The 18,298-nt window shown below is 45.4% G+C and overlaps 1 protein-coding gene across 3 annotated transcripts in view; it reads right to left on the bottom strand.

Moving 5' to 3' along the window:
* Positions 1-7,013: 7,013 nt before the first annotated feature.
* The window catches only part of Zbtb24 (zinc finger and BTB domain containing 24), a 16,653-nt gene continuing 5,368 nt past the window's right edge, over positions 7,014-18,298 (bottom strand). Inside the window, exons 4-7 of one of the 3 annotated variants that reach the window (XM_005363564.3) lie at positions 18,183-18,266; positions 17,295-17,378; positions 11,269-11,350; positions 7,014-9,785 (exon numbers count right to left, since the gene is read on the bottom strand). In XM_005363564.3, coding sequence (XP_005363621.1) covers positions 9,086-9,785; positions 11,269-11,350; positions 17,295-17,378; positions 18,183-18,266 — 950 coding nt within the window. In that variant the 3' untranslated portion in view covers positions 7,014-9,085. Of the gene's footprint in view, positions 9,786-11,268; positions 11,351-17,294; positions 17,459-18,166; positions 18,267-18,298 lie in introns of those variants that run through there. The other 2 variants (XM_026787470.1, XM_026787471.1) reach the window with 2 other exon arrangements.

The raw sequence follows: 18,298 nt of genomic DNA, 5'->3' as shown, positions 1-18,298 counted from the left end.
TGTGCGTGTGTGTGTGTGTGTGTGTGTGTGTGTGAGAGAGAGGGGGGGGGGGGAGAGACGGGGGTGGGGAAGATCAACCAACTAAGAATGGGAGAGGCTAAATCTTCAAGGTTCAGCACTGAAATGAAGACTCAGGAAGGTGACAATGTGAGAAACTTCGGAATCAAATTCTTAGTATTTAGTATATAATGAAACAGTAGCCAAGGGGAAAGGAACTGTCCAAAATCAAGCAGCTTTAGTTAAAGTTAATAAAACAGCAGTTCTCATTTATTGAATGAGTGCTGACAAAATCTATTTAAGCAAAGGTCAGAGGCTTCGTGACCGCACAGATTCAACCGCCAATGGCATAGCTGGTATCAGACATAGGCAGTCCTCTGTGGATTCCAACCTACCACTGTTAATGCATTTCTGGCCTTAAGGGAAGCGCAGTGCTTAACCTAGGAAAAGATGGTCATGTCCCTCTCCTTGAGATCCAGGGACCACAGGAGCCAAGGTTCAGTGGTTGTCTTTTTGTGTTTGTATTTATTCTCATTTTACATTTCGTCCAGAAACAATGGGACACCTAGCAAGTCCTGAACACTCTCAGCTGCAGCTGATATGAAGAGAAGAGAGAAAAATCGAGAGGAAAAAGCCAACTCTCTGCCAGGAGGGGCAGGCAATTCAGCCGGGCCACACTCAGGAAGCAAGGGAAGCTTCTGAGCTGGGTCCACTCTAGCTCTTGAGTGTGACATCATTTGCAGAGCCTCAGACACACCCACACTTAAACACACAGTGTAAAAATGCTCTGAAAGGAGCCCTATAAACGGGCAGGTGGATTTTAGTACCATTCCTTTCCCTTTCATTAGCAGATGGACGCCAGCCACTTACTGGGTCCTGTTTACAGCCCAGCTTCCATCAGAGACGGTCGGTGGGTGGAAGTCAAACAACGTTATGTGACTCTGTGAACAACGAGCCGTAAAAACGGTCTTTTAAAGATCATAGAACGAGTTCTCCGACTCTTAACAACCTGCCGACTTCTAGTTTTTCCTGATGCTAAAGACACACAGTGGAGCCACAGAGCTGTGTGGAATGAGATCCCTGCACCAGGCCAAGCGTGACTAGAAGTCCCTGACACCACCTCTCTGTCTTCTCACCTCTAAATGGTGACATCTTAATGACTCACCTTCCTTAGCCCATTTCAGATCTGGGTTCTTTTTATTCCATGGACAGAATAAAACAAGTATTTTTTTTCTTGTTAGACTCTTGAGTTATGATCCACAATTTCCTATTTATATGAAATAAGTAGTTTAGCATAGTAGCTGTCATAGTCTTATGGATAGTTTATATTGGATCAAATAGAATAAATGACCCACACATGAAAATTCAGTGTTCAAGGGTCCCATTCAAATGGCTTTGGGAAAAAGCTGTGCCAGCAGCTGCGTAGGTTAAAGACCTGAGCCACTAGGGACGGGATCCTCTTTATTGTACCCCAGACCATGTTCTGTCTTTCTGTGGTACAGTTCTCACTTCCTTATCTCAGCTCCCAACCTTTGATCTTCTGGGCTTGGAGCCAGAAAACAAGTATCTAACACCCTAGGAGGCATCTGTAGGCAGTCTATAATATGGCCTTGACCTGCAGCTCAGTGTCCCCATTCGGCCCAGCACTTTGTCAAGTTTATGAGTGATGGCTTGATTAAGATTAGAGGGTCTGGAGGGGCCTCTCCTAATTCTGACCTGAATGACCTGAGTCGGCTAGCGAGCACAGGTAACTTTCCTGCTCCTAAGCCTTCAGGCAAAAAGAGCTGGGTAGGTATTGGCCAACAGCTAGGTAATCAGTGTGGCGGAAGTGAGAATGCAGAAGAGGAGCTGAAGAGGAAGCTAGGCTGGGGATTTTTTTTTCTAGGTGCAGAGGAAAAATGCAGAAGGAGTTTAAGCAGAGTGGGATGTGGTCCTATCTGCTGTAACCAAAATAATACCGTTTAGCAGGACATTCTGTTTGTTGCTAAGGGGACAGTGGTGAACTACAATGGATTACAACTTTCTATTGGAGAAAGGGGTTGAGTAGGGGAATTAGAAGCCATAACGGAACCCATGGCAGAGTTCTAGGCAAGGGACACACTGGACAGTGAGGACGGAGACAGGGCAGACACAAAAGATAGCTTGAGGTGAAACTGATATAACCTGGTGATAAATGCATGTTGGGCAGAGGGTGTGTGTGTGTGTGTGTGTGTGTGTGTGTGTGTGTGTGTGTAGGGCCTCATTAAGAATCACTCCTGGGCCCAGGATGTAGCTGAGTTGGTAGAGTACTTATCTGGCATGTGAGAAGCCATGGTTTAATTCCCAGCATCATATAAAAATGGTCCTAGTAGCATCTGCTTGCAACATCAGCACTGTGAAGGTGGAAGCAGGAGAATCATAGTTCAGGGCCATCCTCCACTACACAAATTCCAGGCCAGCCTGAGCTACCTCCGACCCCAGCACGAAATAACCACAGAAGCTCAACAGTTGTTTCTCTGTTTGGGGACTCTGAAATAAACTGGCCTGTCATTTTTTTCCTCCTCTTCGCTCCACACTTAACCCTCTGCATGCTGCTTTTTCTGAAGACAGAGAATGCTTTCACAGGCTTCTAAGAAACAGGGGACCCAGGGCTTTCCCATGTTTCCTTTCGAGACCACTTTTGCTCTTCAAACACGATTATAGGAAATGTTTTCTCAGAATAGAAGTCACTTAATCCTGTAATTTTTAAAAAAAACATGGCTTTTCTCTAACTTACCCCGATGAAATTTCAGTTAACTTTTCGTTAAATAGGGAAGAGTCATATGGAGCTGGCCAGGCACGGTGATGCATCCTGTAATCCCAGAACTTGGTAGGGGAAACAGGAGGATCGGAAGGTCCATCCCAGCCTGGCCTGCATGAGATCCCGACTCAACACCAACCCAATCAAAGCCAGGAGCCAAACTATTCTTTGGGAAATCATTTTCAGACTATAAAGTGATGTATTGCTCTTACTAAGATTCAAACTAGCAAGGCCATGCTCCAGGACACAGCATTTCTCCGTCTCATGTACACACTTCTTCCCACACTTATTTTTCAAACTCAAAAAAGAAAAAAAAAGGTCCAAGCTTCTTTGCTGACATTACCTAAATGTGACCAAGTTCCTACATTTTATCCAAACTCTGGCTGAATGAACTTTAGTTTAAAAGTTCATCTAAGGAGGGACATTTCAGTTGAGAAGTCCCTGCTGGCTAATGTCTTGGTTACTTAATCACATGTAATGGCTTTGGAACGATGTCATCTATTACAGTGACGCCCAGCTCCAGAGGTCACTCCTTCCCACCCACAGGAGGGGGGGGTGGATTTGGTTTTACAGGCTTTTCCTATTTACACAAGCAGGAACAAAGGATTTACTTTGAATTCATGAGGATTTAGACTGAAGTTTAGAAATGGAAGATTAAAAACCTAGCTATTAAGCTTACAAATCAAATCTGCCCTAAACTCACAATAGCTTTCCTTTGGAGAAAGGAAAAACGGGCAGCTCCCTCACAGAGAGGCTGCGGCAGCGAGGCACGTCCACCTTCTAGGAACTTCCACCTACTTGGTAAATTTTCATTAATAGCAAAAAGTTAATACTGGTATTACTAAGATGATGGTTGATCCATTTCTGTAGGAGAGACTATAACTCGATGGCTTTGCCTAAGTTTGACCTTGTGCCAACTGTTCAGACACCCCCCCCCCCCACTGTAAGTCTCCACTCAGTTTCGTCAGTGCAGCATCATGGGATCAGCCAGGCTTGGGCCCCAGTTCCGGCCTTGCCACATTATGACTCTGGCTAACATCATCTCTTTGGGCCTCACTGTTCTCATCTGTAAAATGGGCCTAATAATAATAATAATGGTACTTATCTCATAGGAATGCCAAGATGATGAAGTAGGACCTGCTTCCTATAGGCCACAGGGATGTTCTAGCTCATCCCTCCTCAGCCCAGAAACCAGTTCCTGCTGAATTGTGCCTTGACCCCTCCCACCTCCCACGTCTATCCTGAAGCCCTAGCCCCACTGCCTCTAAATAGGGCTGCACTTGGAAACAGGGCTTTTCAAGAGTTAGTGGAGTAACAAATTAGGTTTAGTGTGGGGAGCTAATGCAGTGTGCCTGATGGCTCTACAAAGGGGGCAGCGGGGACACAGACCGAGGGAAAAGCAAGGAAGAGCCAGAAAGCCAGCAACAAGCCAGGGAAAGAGGCCTCAGAGAACCAGCTCTTGGCCAACTCAACGTCCTGTTTCTTTCTTTTTTTTTTGTTTTTTATTATTGTTTTTTGTTGTTGTTATTGTTGTTTTTGTTTTTTGAGACAGGATTTCAGTCAGGCCTGCCTGGAACTCACTTTGTAGACTTGAACTCACAGAGCTCTGCTTGCCTCTGCCTCCCAAGTGCTGGGATTAGACGTGTGCCACCAGAGCCTGGCTCAATGTCTTATTTTAACCAGGATCAACTAAATCCGTGCTGCTGAAGAAGCACCTATTATGGCAGCCCTAGCAAAGAAACACAAGGCCCAGATGGGATGAGAGTCTCCAAGTCCCCACACCACACGGTCCCTTATGAATCCTGGTTTTGTTTTCTAAGACCTGATCTCACGTAGCTCAGGCTGTTGTCATACTGACCATGTAGACAAAGCATGAATTCCTGATCCTCCTGCCTCTACTCCTGGTGCTGGGATGACAGGCCTGACCTGGCATCTCACTGCATGGCAAAGCTTCAAGTTTGGTGGGAAGAAGACCTAACACAGCCAGCTTCTTTCTAGGCCCACAGTGAGCTCCCTGTGGGACAGACAGTAACCCTGTTTATGTAAACCCACATGTAAGCATTTATAGTGAGAGCCCAGCTTGGTCATCTAACCTGCTGCACACAACACCTACAACCAAAGTCCCAACTGTAGAGAAAAAGGAGAGGCAGAAATTCTCCAGAAATATCAGGCAAGCACGTGGACGATGTTTACACTGTGAACTTTCCCAAAGCCAAGGATTTGTTGTTTAAGCAAGGTTACCTGCAGTTGACCCAAAGCTCAACAGCCTAGTCCTAAAGACGCACTTCAAAACATTTCAAAACTTGCACACATTTATCACAAAAGGAACCGTGAAATGTCACCCTGCAGTGTCATCTTTCAAGGACTTCTAAGAGGCACTTTCGTGTCTGTTTCCTTTGGGTACATGTCACCGAGTTCAGACTGGAGAGACGGTGCAGCAGTTAAGAGTCCTTGCTTAGTAGAGGACACAAGTTCAGTTCCAGCAGTCATATGGTGGTTCACAATCACCCCACACACAATATACAGACATACATGCTGGCAAAACACTGTGCTGGCTATTCTTGGTTGTCAACTTGACTACATCTGGAATGAACTACCATCCAGAAATGGAGGGCACGCCTGGAGGGATTATTTTTGCTTGCTTTGACGTGGGTGAATCCAGACCTCTGAGGCAGTTAGACAATACCCTTTGATCTGGATCTTCAGGCAGGAAGCCACACCTTTATTCTGGAACACACCTTCTGCGGGAAGCTTTTGCTCTTTGCCAGCCTGCTCTCTCTGGCAAGTTCATTCCTTCTCCAGCATTGGAGCCTACTTCAGTGTATACTGAAGACCAGCTGAAACAACCACCTTGTTGTTTCTGGACTCTTGGACCTTGCATTCACAGCCAACCACTGTTGGGATAGTTGGGCTGTAGCATGTAAGTGATTCTGATAAGTCATTCTCTAAGTTCTGCTACTGTGCAGAACCCCCAACTAATATACTTATAAACATAAAAATGAAATACATTTTTAAAGTTTATTTTTCAGAAAACCACTGAGTTAAAAAGGAGCTTCATCTCAAGGGTCAGAGTGTGTACTGCGACAGAGAGCTGGGGCAAGCAAACCATCACTTTCTGATTCTCCTTTGACAGCTGGTCAGATGACATAGTCAAGGCTAGAGCTGGATCGCATGCTGGAGACAGTCAGGGAGGGCTTGTAATGTGGCCAGGTCAACCGAGGAACCGGGCTTGACTTTTAAAAGTTAAACATAAGTTATTTCTTTCAGCGACTGAAAACAGTTGCCTGAACTACGTGATAGATGAATCTATGTTTTTTAACCTATAAATTTTATGAAATCGAATGCAAATCAAATACCAGCAAATATTGTTGTCAAAGTTGAGATATAATAGAAAGTATGAAATACACAACTGATTTTGAGGATTTTGTATCAAGGGAGGATATAAAATTTTATTAATACATTATAATATGAATTACATATTGAAATATTTGGCAACAAATGTTCTAGTCGCATTCTGTTACTGTGTCAAATAGCATGACCAAAGCAACTGGGGTGGGGGAGGGGAGAAAGGTTTTATTTGGTTTTACTTTCAAGTCATGATCCATCACGGAGGGGAGGCAGGGCAGGAGCTCAAGGCAGGAGCCATGGAGGAACTTGGCTTGCCGACTCGTTCAATGACTCACTCATTGGCTCATGCGTAGCTAGCTTTTGAAATAGCCCAAAAATGGTGTTGCCCACAGTGGGCTGAGCCCTTGTACAGCAGTTAATGATCAAGATGATTCACCACAGGTATGCCCACAGATCAACCTGATCTAGGCAACCCCTCAATTGCTTCTCATATAACTCCGTGTAGGCTGTGTTGACAATTAAGGCTGATCAGGATAGTAGACCAAATAATGTTAAGATTAATTTCACCAATTGTTAGATGTGGCTTTTGAATATTTTAAATTCCTTGTGTCTTGTACCTCTTTATTTCCCTGCCAGTGCTCAGGACAGAGCCCAGCCTTGTGCACGCCAGGGACATACTTTGACCTACACGCCCAGGCCTTGTTTTCTTTTGCAGGGTCTAAGTAGCTCAGGCTAGCCTTAAACTCAAGGTCCTCCTGTCTCTACCTGTCTCCCAGGGACACAGACCTGCACCACCAGGCCTGGCTCATGTTATATTCTTAGTGCAGAGGTAGACTGTTTTACAAAGTAAATTAAATTTAACTTGTATGGACTGGGTCCAACACCAAAACCAAACCAAACCAAACCAAAAGCTACCTAACCATGCTTCTGAATAATTACCCAGCTGTCTAGGGTGAGAAAAATTTAATTTTCTTTAATACAAAGTAGAGTTTTTGAGAAAATGGGTATTAGGAAGTTTTGAAGAGATCATAAAGTCTTTTGTGTTCTAAGAATGCACAGGGACTAGAGAGATGCTCAGCGGGTAAGAGCACTTGCTGTACAAATGGGAAAACCTGAGCGTGGATCCCAGCACCCAGGTCAAATCCAGGAGATGGCCATGTGTGCTTGGAACCCCCACGCTGTGAGGTGGAAGCAGGAGGATGGCTGAGGCTTGCTGGACACCAGCTTCCGGATTCCCATCTCAGGGAAATAAGGCAGAGTGATATCAGGATACCCAGTGTCCTCCCGTGGCCTCCACAGACACACACACACCCCACACTCACACACAAGGGATACATGGCTTAAGTGACTAAATCAAGAGTCTAAAATACTGAAGTAAGACAGTATTTGTAAAAAATTGACTCTATTCAGGTCCAATTTCATATTACTTTAGTTGATATGTGTCTACCACTTTGGTAATTCAATCTGTAAATTATAGGTAGTAAAACACAACTTGGTAAGTATGGAACAAGAATACTTTCATCTTCTCTCCAACCTAAAGAATTGTCTATGTCTGTACATATCCAGGATGCAAACATCTGGGTTTTGGTGGGAATACAAGCAGTCTAAGCTCAGCTAACAACTGTTGTGGAAAAGACGCTGATTTTGAACTCACTCCCTACCCCATAATGTTACTAGGACCCTCATCTCTTTCTCGAACATCACTACCAGCGTTATGAGAGATAAAAGTCAAAGAATTCAAGTAGATGCAGTGATCCTGAAAACAAGCCAAACATAATTTAATCTTTTTGTGATGGTTTGAAAGACACACAGTCATAGGAACAGGAGGGTTACTTCCACTCTGAGGCTCAAAATTAAGCGGTATGTTGATAGATTTCACCGAGTGTTAAGAAAAATAGATTAGTGTACACTTCCACATCTAGGAAGCTCTAAGGTTGAACGTGCAAATCAGTATTTTGAGATCAAGTAGGCTACAGTAGTGTATTTAGGCCTTACACTGAATAAACTTTCTAGTTCCAGGTAATTAAGGGTCCTTTTTCATGAAAATCAAGTCATCATCTAACAAACTTTGGTTTATTTGGGATGAGTATCTTGATGTAGTTTCATACTCTGGAGACGTTTTAATAAAAAATTTAACAGCCTGCTTCTTTAAAAAATGTATAAATCCAAGTTTTGCAGAAAAGTTGAACTCAAAATTTTAAAAGTACAATTTGTGCCAAGTGGTAGTGGTTCACACCTTTAATCCCAGCACTTGTGAGACAGAGGCAGGCAGATCTTTATGAGTTCGAGGGAGTCTGGTCTACAAAACGAGTTCTAAGACAGCCAGGACTGTTACACAGAGAAACCCTGTCTGGGAATACAAACAACAGAAAAGTACTCTTGCTGCTGTATCGTGAGTGTGGTTTTCGAATCTGAATCTACCCTCAGTGAGACATGATCAGCCCACCGTACCAAACAAAGATAAAATTCAAGGGGTGCTCTCTAGGGGCAGAAAAGCTACTGGAGGGGATTCTCCTGATAGAAGTAATTGGGTACAGTCAGTCCTGACTTGTTTTAGACTGGCAAGTATACTGCCTAAGAGAAATAACAGAATGGAACCAACCACCATACCAGAAGAGTCAACCTATACATACCTTTTTGTTCTAAAGAAGACCACACTCTATAGCAAGGAGCATTCAACTCTTACAGAAAAGTTTAAACCAGTGCTCCCAAGAGAAACTACCCATCTTTAGAGACGAATTAGATGACTGTGGAGCCCCTCATCAATATTTAAATGCTAAATACGAACTGGTATTACAGATAAGATAGATCTGTAATGCCAACACACAGATTCTGTCCCAATGGAGTCCACGATAAATAACCTGGTGGTTAGCTATCATGTCTTTAAGGATCTGTAAGATGGTAGCCCAAAGGACCAGCCATCACTACTGGTCCAGTGGAACAGTCAGACATGTGCTTTGGTCAGCTCTGCTCCTGGTCTAGTGGAGCAGGTAGGGGTGGATCAGGCTCCTGTGTCAGCTGTAGGTGCTGGGCTGGATCGGAAGCAGCAGCTGCCAACTGGAGCGCCTCTGTTTGCCCTTGGTGGGCGTGGAGATGCTCCAGGGTTTCCTTGGAAAGTGTAATGACATGTACTGGCTCCGGCTGGGAGGCCTCCATCTGGCTTCCAATCATGCCTAGGCTCTGAATGTGCTCTGTTTGCTCCTGCTGAGCTGAAAGAATCAGGCTCTGCAGTTGCTCAGGCTGCTGTGTGAGCAGGGCAAGGTTAGCAGCTGGGTCTGTGGCCATGCTCTGAGAGCTCTCAGCAGGTACGATGCTGACCCCCTGGCTGGGGCCTGGCATGAAGTTAATGTTATGCACGGAATCAGTTACCAGCAGCTGAATCTCCTGCTCTCCTGAGGTGGAGAGCTGGTATGGCTGCAGCTGAAGAATGTTCCGGACCTCGTCAGCATTACTGCCAGAAACGCTGCTAGAATCTGATGTGTGTTTCTCTTTGCTGTGAATTTTCAAGTGAGCCTTCAAATTATCTAAGCGAGCAAACTGTAAGCTACATTCTGGGCAGGAGAAAGGCTTTTTGCCCGTATGTAGGATGCAGTGTCTCCTCTTGGCGCTGGAGTCAGAGAAGGACTTGCCACAGATGCTGCAGGAGTATGGCTTTTCTCCTCTGTAAGAAAACACAGAAACACTTGCTCCTACTTCCTGGTTACTTAGCAGAAGACATCAAAGCTAAAGGAACGCTGGGCCCAGCAGCACTGCATCTTGAGTGTTTGCTGTCCTCTTTATAAGAATTCCTTTCCCGAATGCCAATGCTTAAACCCATGTCAAACCCTTCAAATTAGTGCCAGCTCCGCTTCACACCAAAAGAAAACAACACGGGAGCCACTGGCCAGGCAGCGTCCAAAGTCACAGGTCCTACCAACTATTGACTGACTTAGAGTGAACCGCTTCCATGTGCTTCCCCAAGTCTCAAAAATAAAAAAGGGCTTATGGTAGGGTGGCAGGTGGGACTGGGCTATGGGGGATGAACTTTTATAGGTCTATTGTTATATGTGTTTCAGGTAAGAAAGTAAACATTTACATATTATACAAACAGTTCTATTTTGCTTTTAGTTCTTACAGCTGATTTTTAGATTCTAAAGGCCAAATAGATATGTATGTATTATGATTAATATCAATATTAAAATTTTAACAGCTCCTAATTACTTTTGAAGCTTTTAGAAATATACGTAAGTCCATAATTTTTATCAACAGAACTCTTTTCTTTTGGATGGAATTTTCCTATGCAATCCAGTTTGGTCTCAAACTGTTGATCCTCTTGCTTCTGGCCTACCAGGTACTGGGCTTGTAGGCATGCGCTATCATGTTTAACTCCATATTTTCTTCCTTTTGAGTCATGGTCTAACTCTGTGGTCCATGCTAGTCTTGAACTTGTGGCCGCCCTCCTGCTTCTACCTCCTATGTGCTGAGGCTTCAAGCTTCATACTTCACTAATGGTTTAACTTGTGTGTGTAGCGTATCTCTGTATGTGTGTGGAGGCCAGAGGTCACCACTGGTGTCTTCCTCTCTCTCTTTCTCTCTACCTGATTGTCTGAGGGTCTCTCACTGAACCCAGAACCCGCCATTCTGGCTAGCCTGGTGGTCAGACAACCCCTGGGATCCACCTTCCTCCACCCTCTGACATACATGCAGCACCGCCTCTGGCTTTTGCATGGGGCTAGAGATCTGAACAAATTCTCATTCTCCTGCAAAAAGTAGTTTATTCACTGAGCCACTTCCCCAGGCCTTAATGTTTACTTCTGATTGAAGATGTAAGCTTCAGATCACTCCCCAAATAAAAACTACAACAAAATAATGAAGCCAACAATGAAGGCTTTTATTGGTCAGAACCAATATTGCTGGTTTTGTCTGAGAAATTATTTTAAAAAATAAGACAATAAACCACACAGAAAATTCTATCAGAGTAACAACTGGAAGTAAAGCTTATATAGGGCAAAGGTTACTCCCACACAACACCAGACTTCAGTAAATGACAAAAAAGCCAGGTGCGGTGGCATACACTTACAGTCCCAGGTGTATGCAAGAGCATCCCAGGTGTATGCAAGGCTAGAGAGGTATGTCCCATGTCACCCAGCCCCAAACAAGCTTACCGGTGGATTCTGATGTGGGTCTGGAGGGAGCTCTTTGCCGTGAAAGACTTCCCACAGATTTCACAGGTAAATGGCTTCTCGCCTAGAAAAAGGAAAACAGAGAAAAGCATGTATTAATTCACATCCAACATTGAAAAATAACAACCTTGGCCAGGTGGTGGTGGCACACACCTCTGATTCCAGCACCCAGAGGTAGGAGGATCTTTGTGAGTTCAAGGCCAGCCTGGTATACAGAGAGAGTTCCAGGACAGACAGACAGGGCAACACGGAGAAACCCTTTCCTGGAGGAGGAAAAAAAAGAAGAAGAACAGAATAAGAACTCAGGCGTTTTACTTTCCCAATGGGAGGAACAAAGGCCACTCTGTTAGAGCGCAGGAAGCACATCTGGGCCGTGCCAAGAGGATGCGAGGATGCAGAGGAGGCATGGTTCCTTCCCATGATGATGGAGTAGCTCTTCATATGTGGGTAACAAAAGAACCCCTGCATTTTCTCCCCTTGTGTTTAACACTGACTCTTGCACCTCTGCAGAACTTCTGGGCAAGGTGGCCCAGGACCTTCGAAGGGACTTCTGTGCACCAGGGCACACTGCTCACATTTATATCTACCTTCCAAATATGTTTAGAATTTGACTATTTCTCACTTCCTCCTCCGTGGATCACAGCAGTCTTGAAAAGGGTCTCTTACTTCCTGGTTCTACACGGTCAACATGATAAACAGTGTGGGCCTTTCCACACTGACAGAACATGTCACAGTAGCAGCAATTGCTCCAGTGGCCATATCAGGAGACAGCAGGCAAGGCTTCACCCTCCAACAGGTCACAGATCTACACACACACACACACACACACACACACACACACACACACACACACACACACATATTCCAGAAACCCTGCCAAATGAATGACTTTCCCACTGTGGTCTACAGCTCACATAAAATGTGCAAGTACTCAGATTTCACTTGTTAACAGCAACAAGCGTTTTTCAGTGTTAGTTTGCACACTACACATGTGACAATGGACTCTCATCTCCCTCAGAAGCCAAGTGACGTAAGGGATTCTAATGGAGGTGAGAGGAGTTTTGGAAAAGCCAACAGCAAGACCTGGCCTCACTAGAGAAAGCAGAGGAGAGATGCTCTTTCAGACTAGACTTGTCTCCGAGCTCCACCCAGTACGGCACCCACATACAAGACAAGCTGACGGATCAGCGTGTGCACATGGTTGCCTTCATCACGCAAAGGTTACAGGCAGGCGGCTTTCTAATCAAAACTGCGGCTACTCAGACCTCAGTCAGGTCCCACCTCTCATGTAGACTGTACCTGTTCCACTTGGGCTTCAAATACAGAGTCGGCAGTTTTTTACACAGTCTCATTGTGTAGTTCTGACTGGCCTCAAATCACAGAGGTCCACATGCCTGTCTCCTGAGTACTAAGATCAAAGGTGTTCATCACTGTGCACAGCTCTGGTTCAGCAGAGTGGGAAGTTCAGAGTTCAGGGATCTACACCTGGCTAGGGCCTTCTTGTTGTACCTCCAGGGCAGAAGGTGGAGAAGAAAGGACACTGGAGGGGAAGGGAAAGGACTAAACTCCTCCTACTCAGTGTCCCACTGTCCCACTAACAGGGCATCTGGGAAAGGACTAAATTCCTCCTTCTCAGTGCCCCACTGCCCCACTAACGGGGCATCTGATGTTTTAACGCTTTCGTCAGCCATTAGGACTCCAACACTGGTGTAGGACACTCAAGCCATGGTGACGGAATCTCTCACCCCTGGCTTCAGATCTGTTCTATGTGAACTCTCTCTTCAACCCGGGGCCACTCCTCTCTTTTATTTAGTTCGGAAACACTGGGAGACCTCCAGCAAAGTTGCAACTAGGAAAGACAGTAGCCAAAGAGACGATCACAGCTTCAGGAAGGGTGTGCAGTCTATTGAGAGGGTAGGAAACTTGGCGTGTGCTCCAATAACGACCGAAATCCACAGCACTGAGTGCAGACAGGATGCCAGGGCACTGGCCTAAGTACAACCAAAATGCTAGGGGCACAAGGATTCACTGGGGAGTGCTGGGCTCAAAGACGAGCCAAAATCCCAGACAGAGGTTTAAGTAGACAGATGATGTGTTCAGAGTCTGCCAATAAGTGGACTAGAGGGAGGATTTCCTGCCAGACTGTGCACGAGGTATTGTGGTTGGGGCCACGAGATGCAGGAAACAGATGGGACAGAGGTTAAAGGCGTTAAAGGCGGAGACATGAGGGCTTGAGCAGCAGAGACCAGAAGGAAGTCTGTAACATGAAGCTCAGACAGTAACAATGAAAGTTGAGGCCAGAGACAGGAGGATGACTCAGGAAGATGCAGGCAGAGCTGACTCAGTCCCAGAGGGGCCACGACTTCTGCCTGGTTTCCAACTTTTTAAAATCTGGACTATTAACAGTTTGTCATGTCAGCAGTGATGACTCTGTCCTAGATTAATGCGCGCCAGTCTCTTCACCGCCCTCCTGACCTCAAGGCCTGTCTCTCAGTCTGCCAACCACCTATCCCAGGGCCTCCCTTCTCTGCTCGCCTTCCAAGGCTGCTCAAGCCTTCTCAAGACACATTAAAGAACGTCCCTCTCCCTGTTCACGGCCTTGCTGCTTCAGCGGTCTGCCCCACTGTCTGGAGCCTCACCACACTGGTTCTCTGCAAACCACTGGGCTTTTACAGTCTCAAATCCCCATGTCCATCCGACTGGCGGCACACCTACATGCTCTCTGAGTCACCCAGCACCTGCTCTGCCTTCCTGATCCAGGGCTCCACTCTGGGGAACAAAACTCGCCCTCCCTTCTGGGTTCCATCACACTGCACTGAGATTCTTAACAGATACACACAGACCCTGCAAGGGCATGAGGTCCCGAGTGGCCCCGGATCCCAGGAAAACTGTAACAAGCAAGATGGACTCATCTCAACACAGGCAGAGAAACTTTGGCAGCTTCATACCTAACCCACAGAATGAGGTTGTGACTGAAACTGTGACATCATGAACTTTGTCATGTGACTGGAAAGGACAGCCACATGAGCATGGGAGCCCACACGTAGGAGCAGTGTTTATTTAACACAATCTAAGGGACAGAGCTGCTGGAGAGGTGGAAGTATTCTGTACAGCAGAAGCTACTTACAAGGATGGCTGCTGCACACACGCACACCGAGCAACGTTCCCACCTTAAGGACAGGAGAAAACCACAGTCCATGGTGGTAGAGCACACCTATAGTCCCAGCACTCATGCTTCTGATACACGGGGACCAAGTTCTTAGGCCAAGCTGAGCCACGTAGCAAGACCCTTTCCAAAGAAGAAAACCCACAACAAACGAGTGGCCCCTTATCAGTTGTGTGAGTTTTCCTGGCTTGACTATGTCCCAAAAGCCTGACCTGCTCCAGGTCAGGGAAAATATCCGACTGTGAGACCATGAGCCAGATCCTTCTCTTAGAGGCACCTCTCACAGCAGCACCGCCTGCCCACTGGACAAGTGGCCTTCGGTATCCTCCTGGGGAACAGAGATACAATGCGCCTTTGGTTTCTCTGGTGTCTGGTGCATGGCATCTCACCTGGAGAGAGTGTGCACTTGTGGTCTGAGAAACAAGTGAGGATCTAGGTTCTTAAACCAAGCATGGCTATGCTGGCAAACGCCTGCTTTACATCCTAGTTCAGGGTAAGGAATGAGCTGCCAATGTGGCCATTGAGCTGAGTACTAGAGACAGATATGTTGTAAGAAGACCCTGTCCTTGAAGAACCCTGATGTTCTGAAGGGTTTGGCTTATTCTCCCCAACAGGGACCAATGTCTAATTTTTTTTTTGCATTTTAATAACAAACTCACCACATAGACTACACAGTCTCCTGAGATGGTACATTATGAGGGAGAGACCATCTCCTTTTTTGAGGGGTGGGGGTTCGAGACAAGGTTTTGCTGTAGCTTTGGAGCCTGTCCTGGAACTTGCTCTGTAGACCAGGCTAGCCTCGAACTCACAGAGATCTGTCTGCCTCTGCCTCCTGAGTGCTGGGATTGAAGTTGTGTGCCACCATTACCCAGTTTGTTTGTTTTAGAGCTTCACAAATGTTTGAAGTGTGCAGCTATAAACAAATAAACTGTGCTACATGGCCCTGTTGTCCTTGTGGTCTACCCAAGCGTCCTTCTCCTAGCGCCCTGGCTGAGGGCTTTGTACTGCTGTCTCCCACAGCACACTGTGTTTTCCACTCAAGCGGCTCCCATCCCTGAGACCTTCCAGGACAGCCCCATCCAGAGAGAAGCACCTCTTCCCATACCTGCCTTCCCGCACCATATCTAATTCCATGCACCACGGACATGTTCCCTATCTGTTGTCTGGGCCTCCCTTCTCAAATGCTGATGTCACACCAGCAGGGACTTGGACATCTCTTTATCTGTCCGTTGGCCTAAGGCAGAGCCTGGTACTCAGCAAATGGTCAGTAAACATGCAGCGAATGGCTGCATTACAGTCCACAGGAGTACCAGTGAGAAAGCCTATGGAAGCCAAGGAGCCACCGAGATGCTTGGCAGGTGATGACACCAAGTCTGAGAACCTAAGTCTGATACCCAAGACTCCAAGCTGTCCCGACTTTCACATGTATGTTGTGGCACATACACATACTGTAAAAAATTAAGAATGTACAGAGTAAGTTTCATAAAAGTCATAAGGTCACCCCTTATAAGACAATTTCCTAAGTGCTTAGAAGTCTGGAGATTGCTCAGTGAGTAAAAACAGTGACTGCTCTTCCAAAGGAGCCAACAACTTCTGGTCTCTAGGAGTACTGCGTGCATGTGGTACACACATTAATGCAGGCAAACCACACTTACACGTAAAATAAAAACAAATAAATCTCAAAACTGCTGGGAATCAGAAATAACACAGATTTTTTTTTCAGATTTTAGAAATTTTTTCTCTTGTTCTCTCTCTGTCTTTTTCTCTCTTTCACACACACATACACACATTTTAGAGATGAGATCAAATCTACACACAAAATTCATCATGCTTCATATAAACTTCCTCCACATAGCCTGTTGAGAATTTTAGACAGTATTTCTGGTGTACCTATATTTTGATTATGCCCTGTCCCATGAGGACAGGTGTGGCACTTTCCACTGTGGCATCACATTGACACTTAAACAGTTTGGGATTTGGAACATTTTGGGGTTTGGGGAGTTTCTGGTCCCAGGCACTTGGATAATAATACTTAGGTTTTCTTTAAGTCAGGAAATTACCAACCTGCATTAAAAAAAAAAAAATCAAAGTGCCAAAAGCTAAACAATTCTTGTGTGTGTTTGTTTTTGTCTTTTGAGCCAGGGTTTCTCTGTATGTCCCTGGCGATCCTGGAACTTACTCCGTAGACCAGGCTGGCCAGATCTCAGAGGTCTGCCTATACAATATTAGCAGACAACTTGACAAAATCATTAAATAATCTATCTTAATAGAAACTGTTTCTTGGAAAAATCCAACAGGCTTATTTTTAACCCATATCCCTTCCAAAAGGTCTAAGATGGACACTTTTATTACTCTGAACTTAAAATGGGAAAAAAACAAAACAAAAAAAAACAAAAAACCCTACCTGCCCCCAAAATGCTGCCTTCTCATTCCTGCCTCTTTGGGAGGTAGCAATTTCATAGTTGAGCACTGGCTCCCGAGGACAGAGAGAGGAACCCTGTGTCTACCTTCGTGTCTGGTGTATGCTTTCTTTTCTAAACAATTTATTGCTCTCCCCTTCAGTGTTGAAGGGACGGAGTGACACAGAGCCAGACCGAGACTGACATGAATTCTCACACGTGAACAGCGTTCGTCAGGTGATCTCCATTTTCTGCCGACTCGCAGCGGGATGTAATGCCCTCACACAACAGTGGCCATAGCATTCTGTGCTGGCTTACAGCACTTTGCCTTCACTTTGGACTTTTAAATAAAACTTATGATGCACCACACAGACAATAAGCATACCAAGCACAGGCGGAGGACACCATATGCAGCAGGGAGGCTTGAAAGAGAGGCGGGTTACCTGTGTGCGTTCGCAGATGCTTCTTTAGCTGAGACACATCCATGAATTTTCTATGGCAGTGGCTGCATTCTGGTAATGAGTGGCCTTGCCGCAACGATAAAAAAAGTGTCAGTGCATGCATGCTCTCCCTGCAATTCTTCAGTGATTTCTGTTAAAGCGCTTCCCTGAAAAATAATCACTGTAAATATGGCACTTTCCAACAACAATAAACTTTATTACCCCAATGCATCTCACTCAGCAAGAATCCCCCTCACCCTTCTGAATACCCTTCTTCTCAAACACCGGAGGGACTGGCCAGCTGAGCTTGAGTGATGCCCACCCCCGTTTCATTTCTTATCAGCTGGCAGGAAGAATAGGACTTTTAGCAATCAGAAGCCATGGCTGAGACATCCCTTTCTAGATGCCACTACTAACAGCCAACTACCTGAAGCCTCTTGAGCAAGCAGCACTTTTGGATACAACAGTTCTGTGGTGGTTCTATGTATGGTTCCAAAATTATGGTGCAAACATTAAAATGAGTCTTACAGTAGTGGAGAATAACACTACAACCCCTGACTTTTCTTTTCTTTTCTTTTTTTTTTTAAGCTAGTTTCAAGTATCCCAGTCCGGCCTTAAACTCACTATATACCTGAGGGTGATTTTGAACTTCTGACCCTCTTGCCTCCATATCTCAAGTGCTGGGATAACAGATGTGTGCTTGCACGCCTAGTTTTATATGACACTGAGGATGAAACCCTAGGCAAGTTCTCTACTAAACGAGCTGCATTCCTAGCCCGACTGTTTTTTCCAGTTCTTTCATTCATTCTGTAAGATGAACCTACTGTTTCACAAACACTTTGTATCTGCACTTCTTCCCCAGCAACTTTTCTCACCTTATTGGTATCGTACCTGTATGGACTCGGTAATGACTCTTTAGCTGTCTTTTCTGGCTGAAATATTTTCCACACTGATCACAGGTAAAAGACTTCTGCCCTGCCAGTTGAAGAATAAAAACACTTAAACCA

Source organism: Microtus ochrogaster, linkage group LG9 (assembly GCF_000317375.1).
Source record: "Microtus ochrogaster isolate Prairie Vole_2 linkage group LG9, MicOch1.0, whole genome shotgun sequence".
In the NCBI taxonomy this organism is placed as follows: domain Eukaryota; kingdom Metazoa; phylum Chordata; class Mammalia; order Rodentia; family Cricetidae; genus Microtus; species Microtus ochrogaster.
This window is presented reverse-complemented; position numbering and strand designations above follow the sequence as displayed.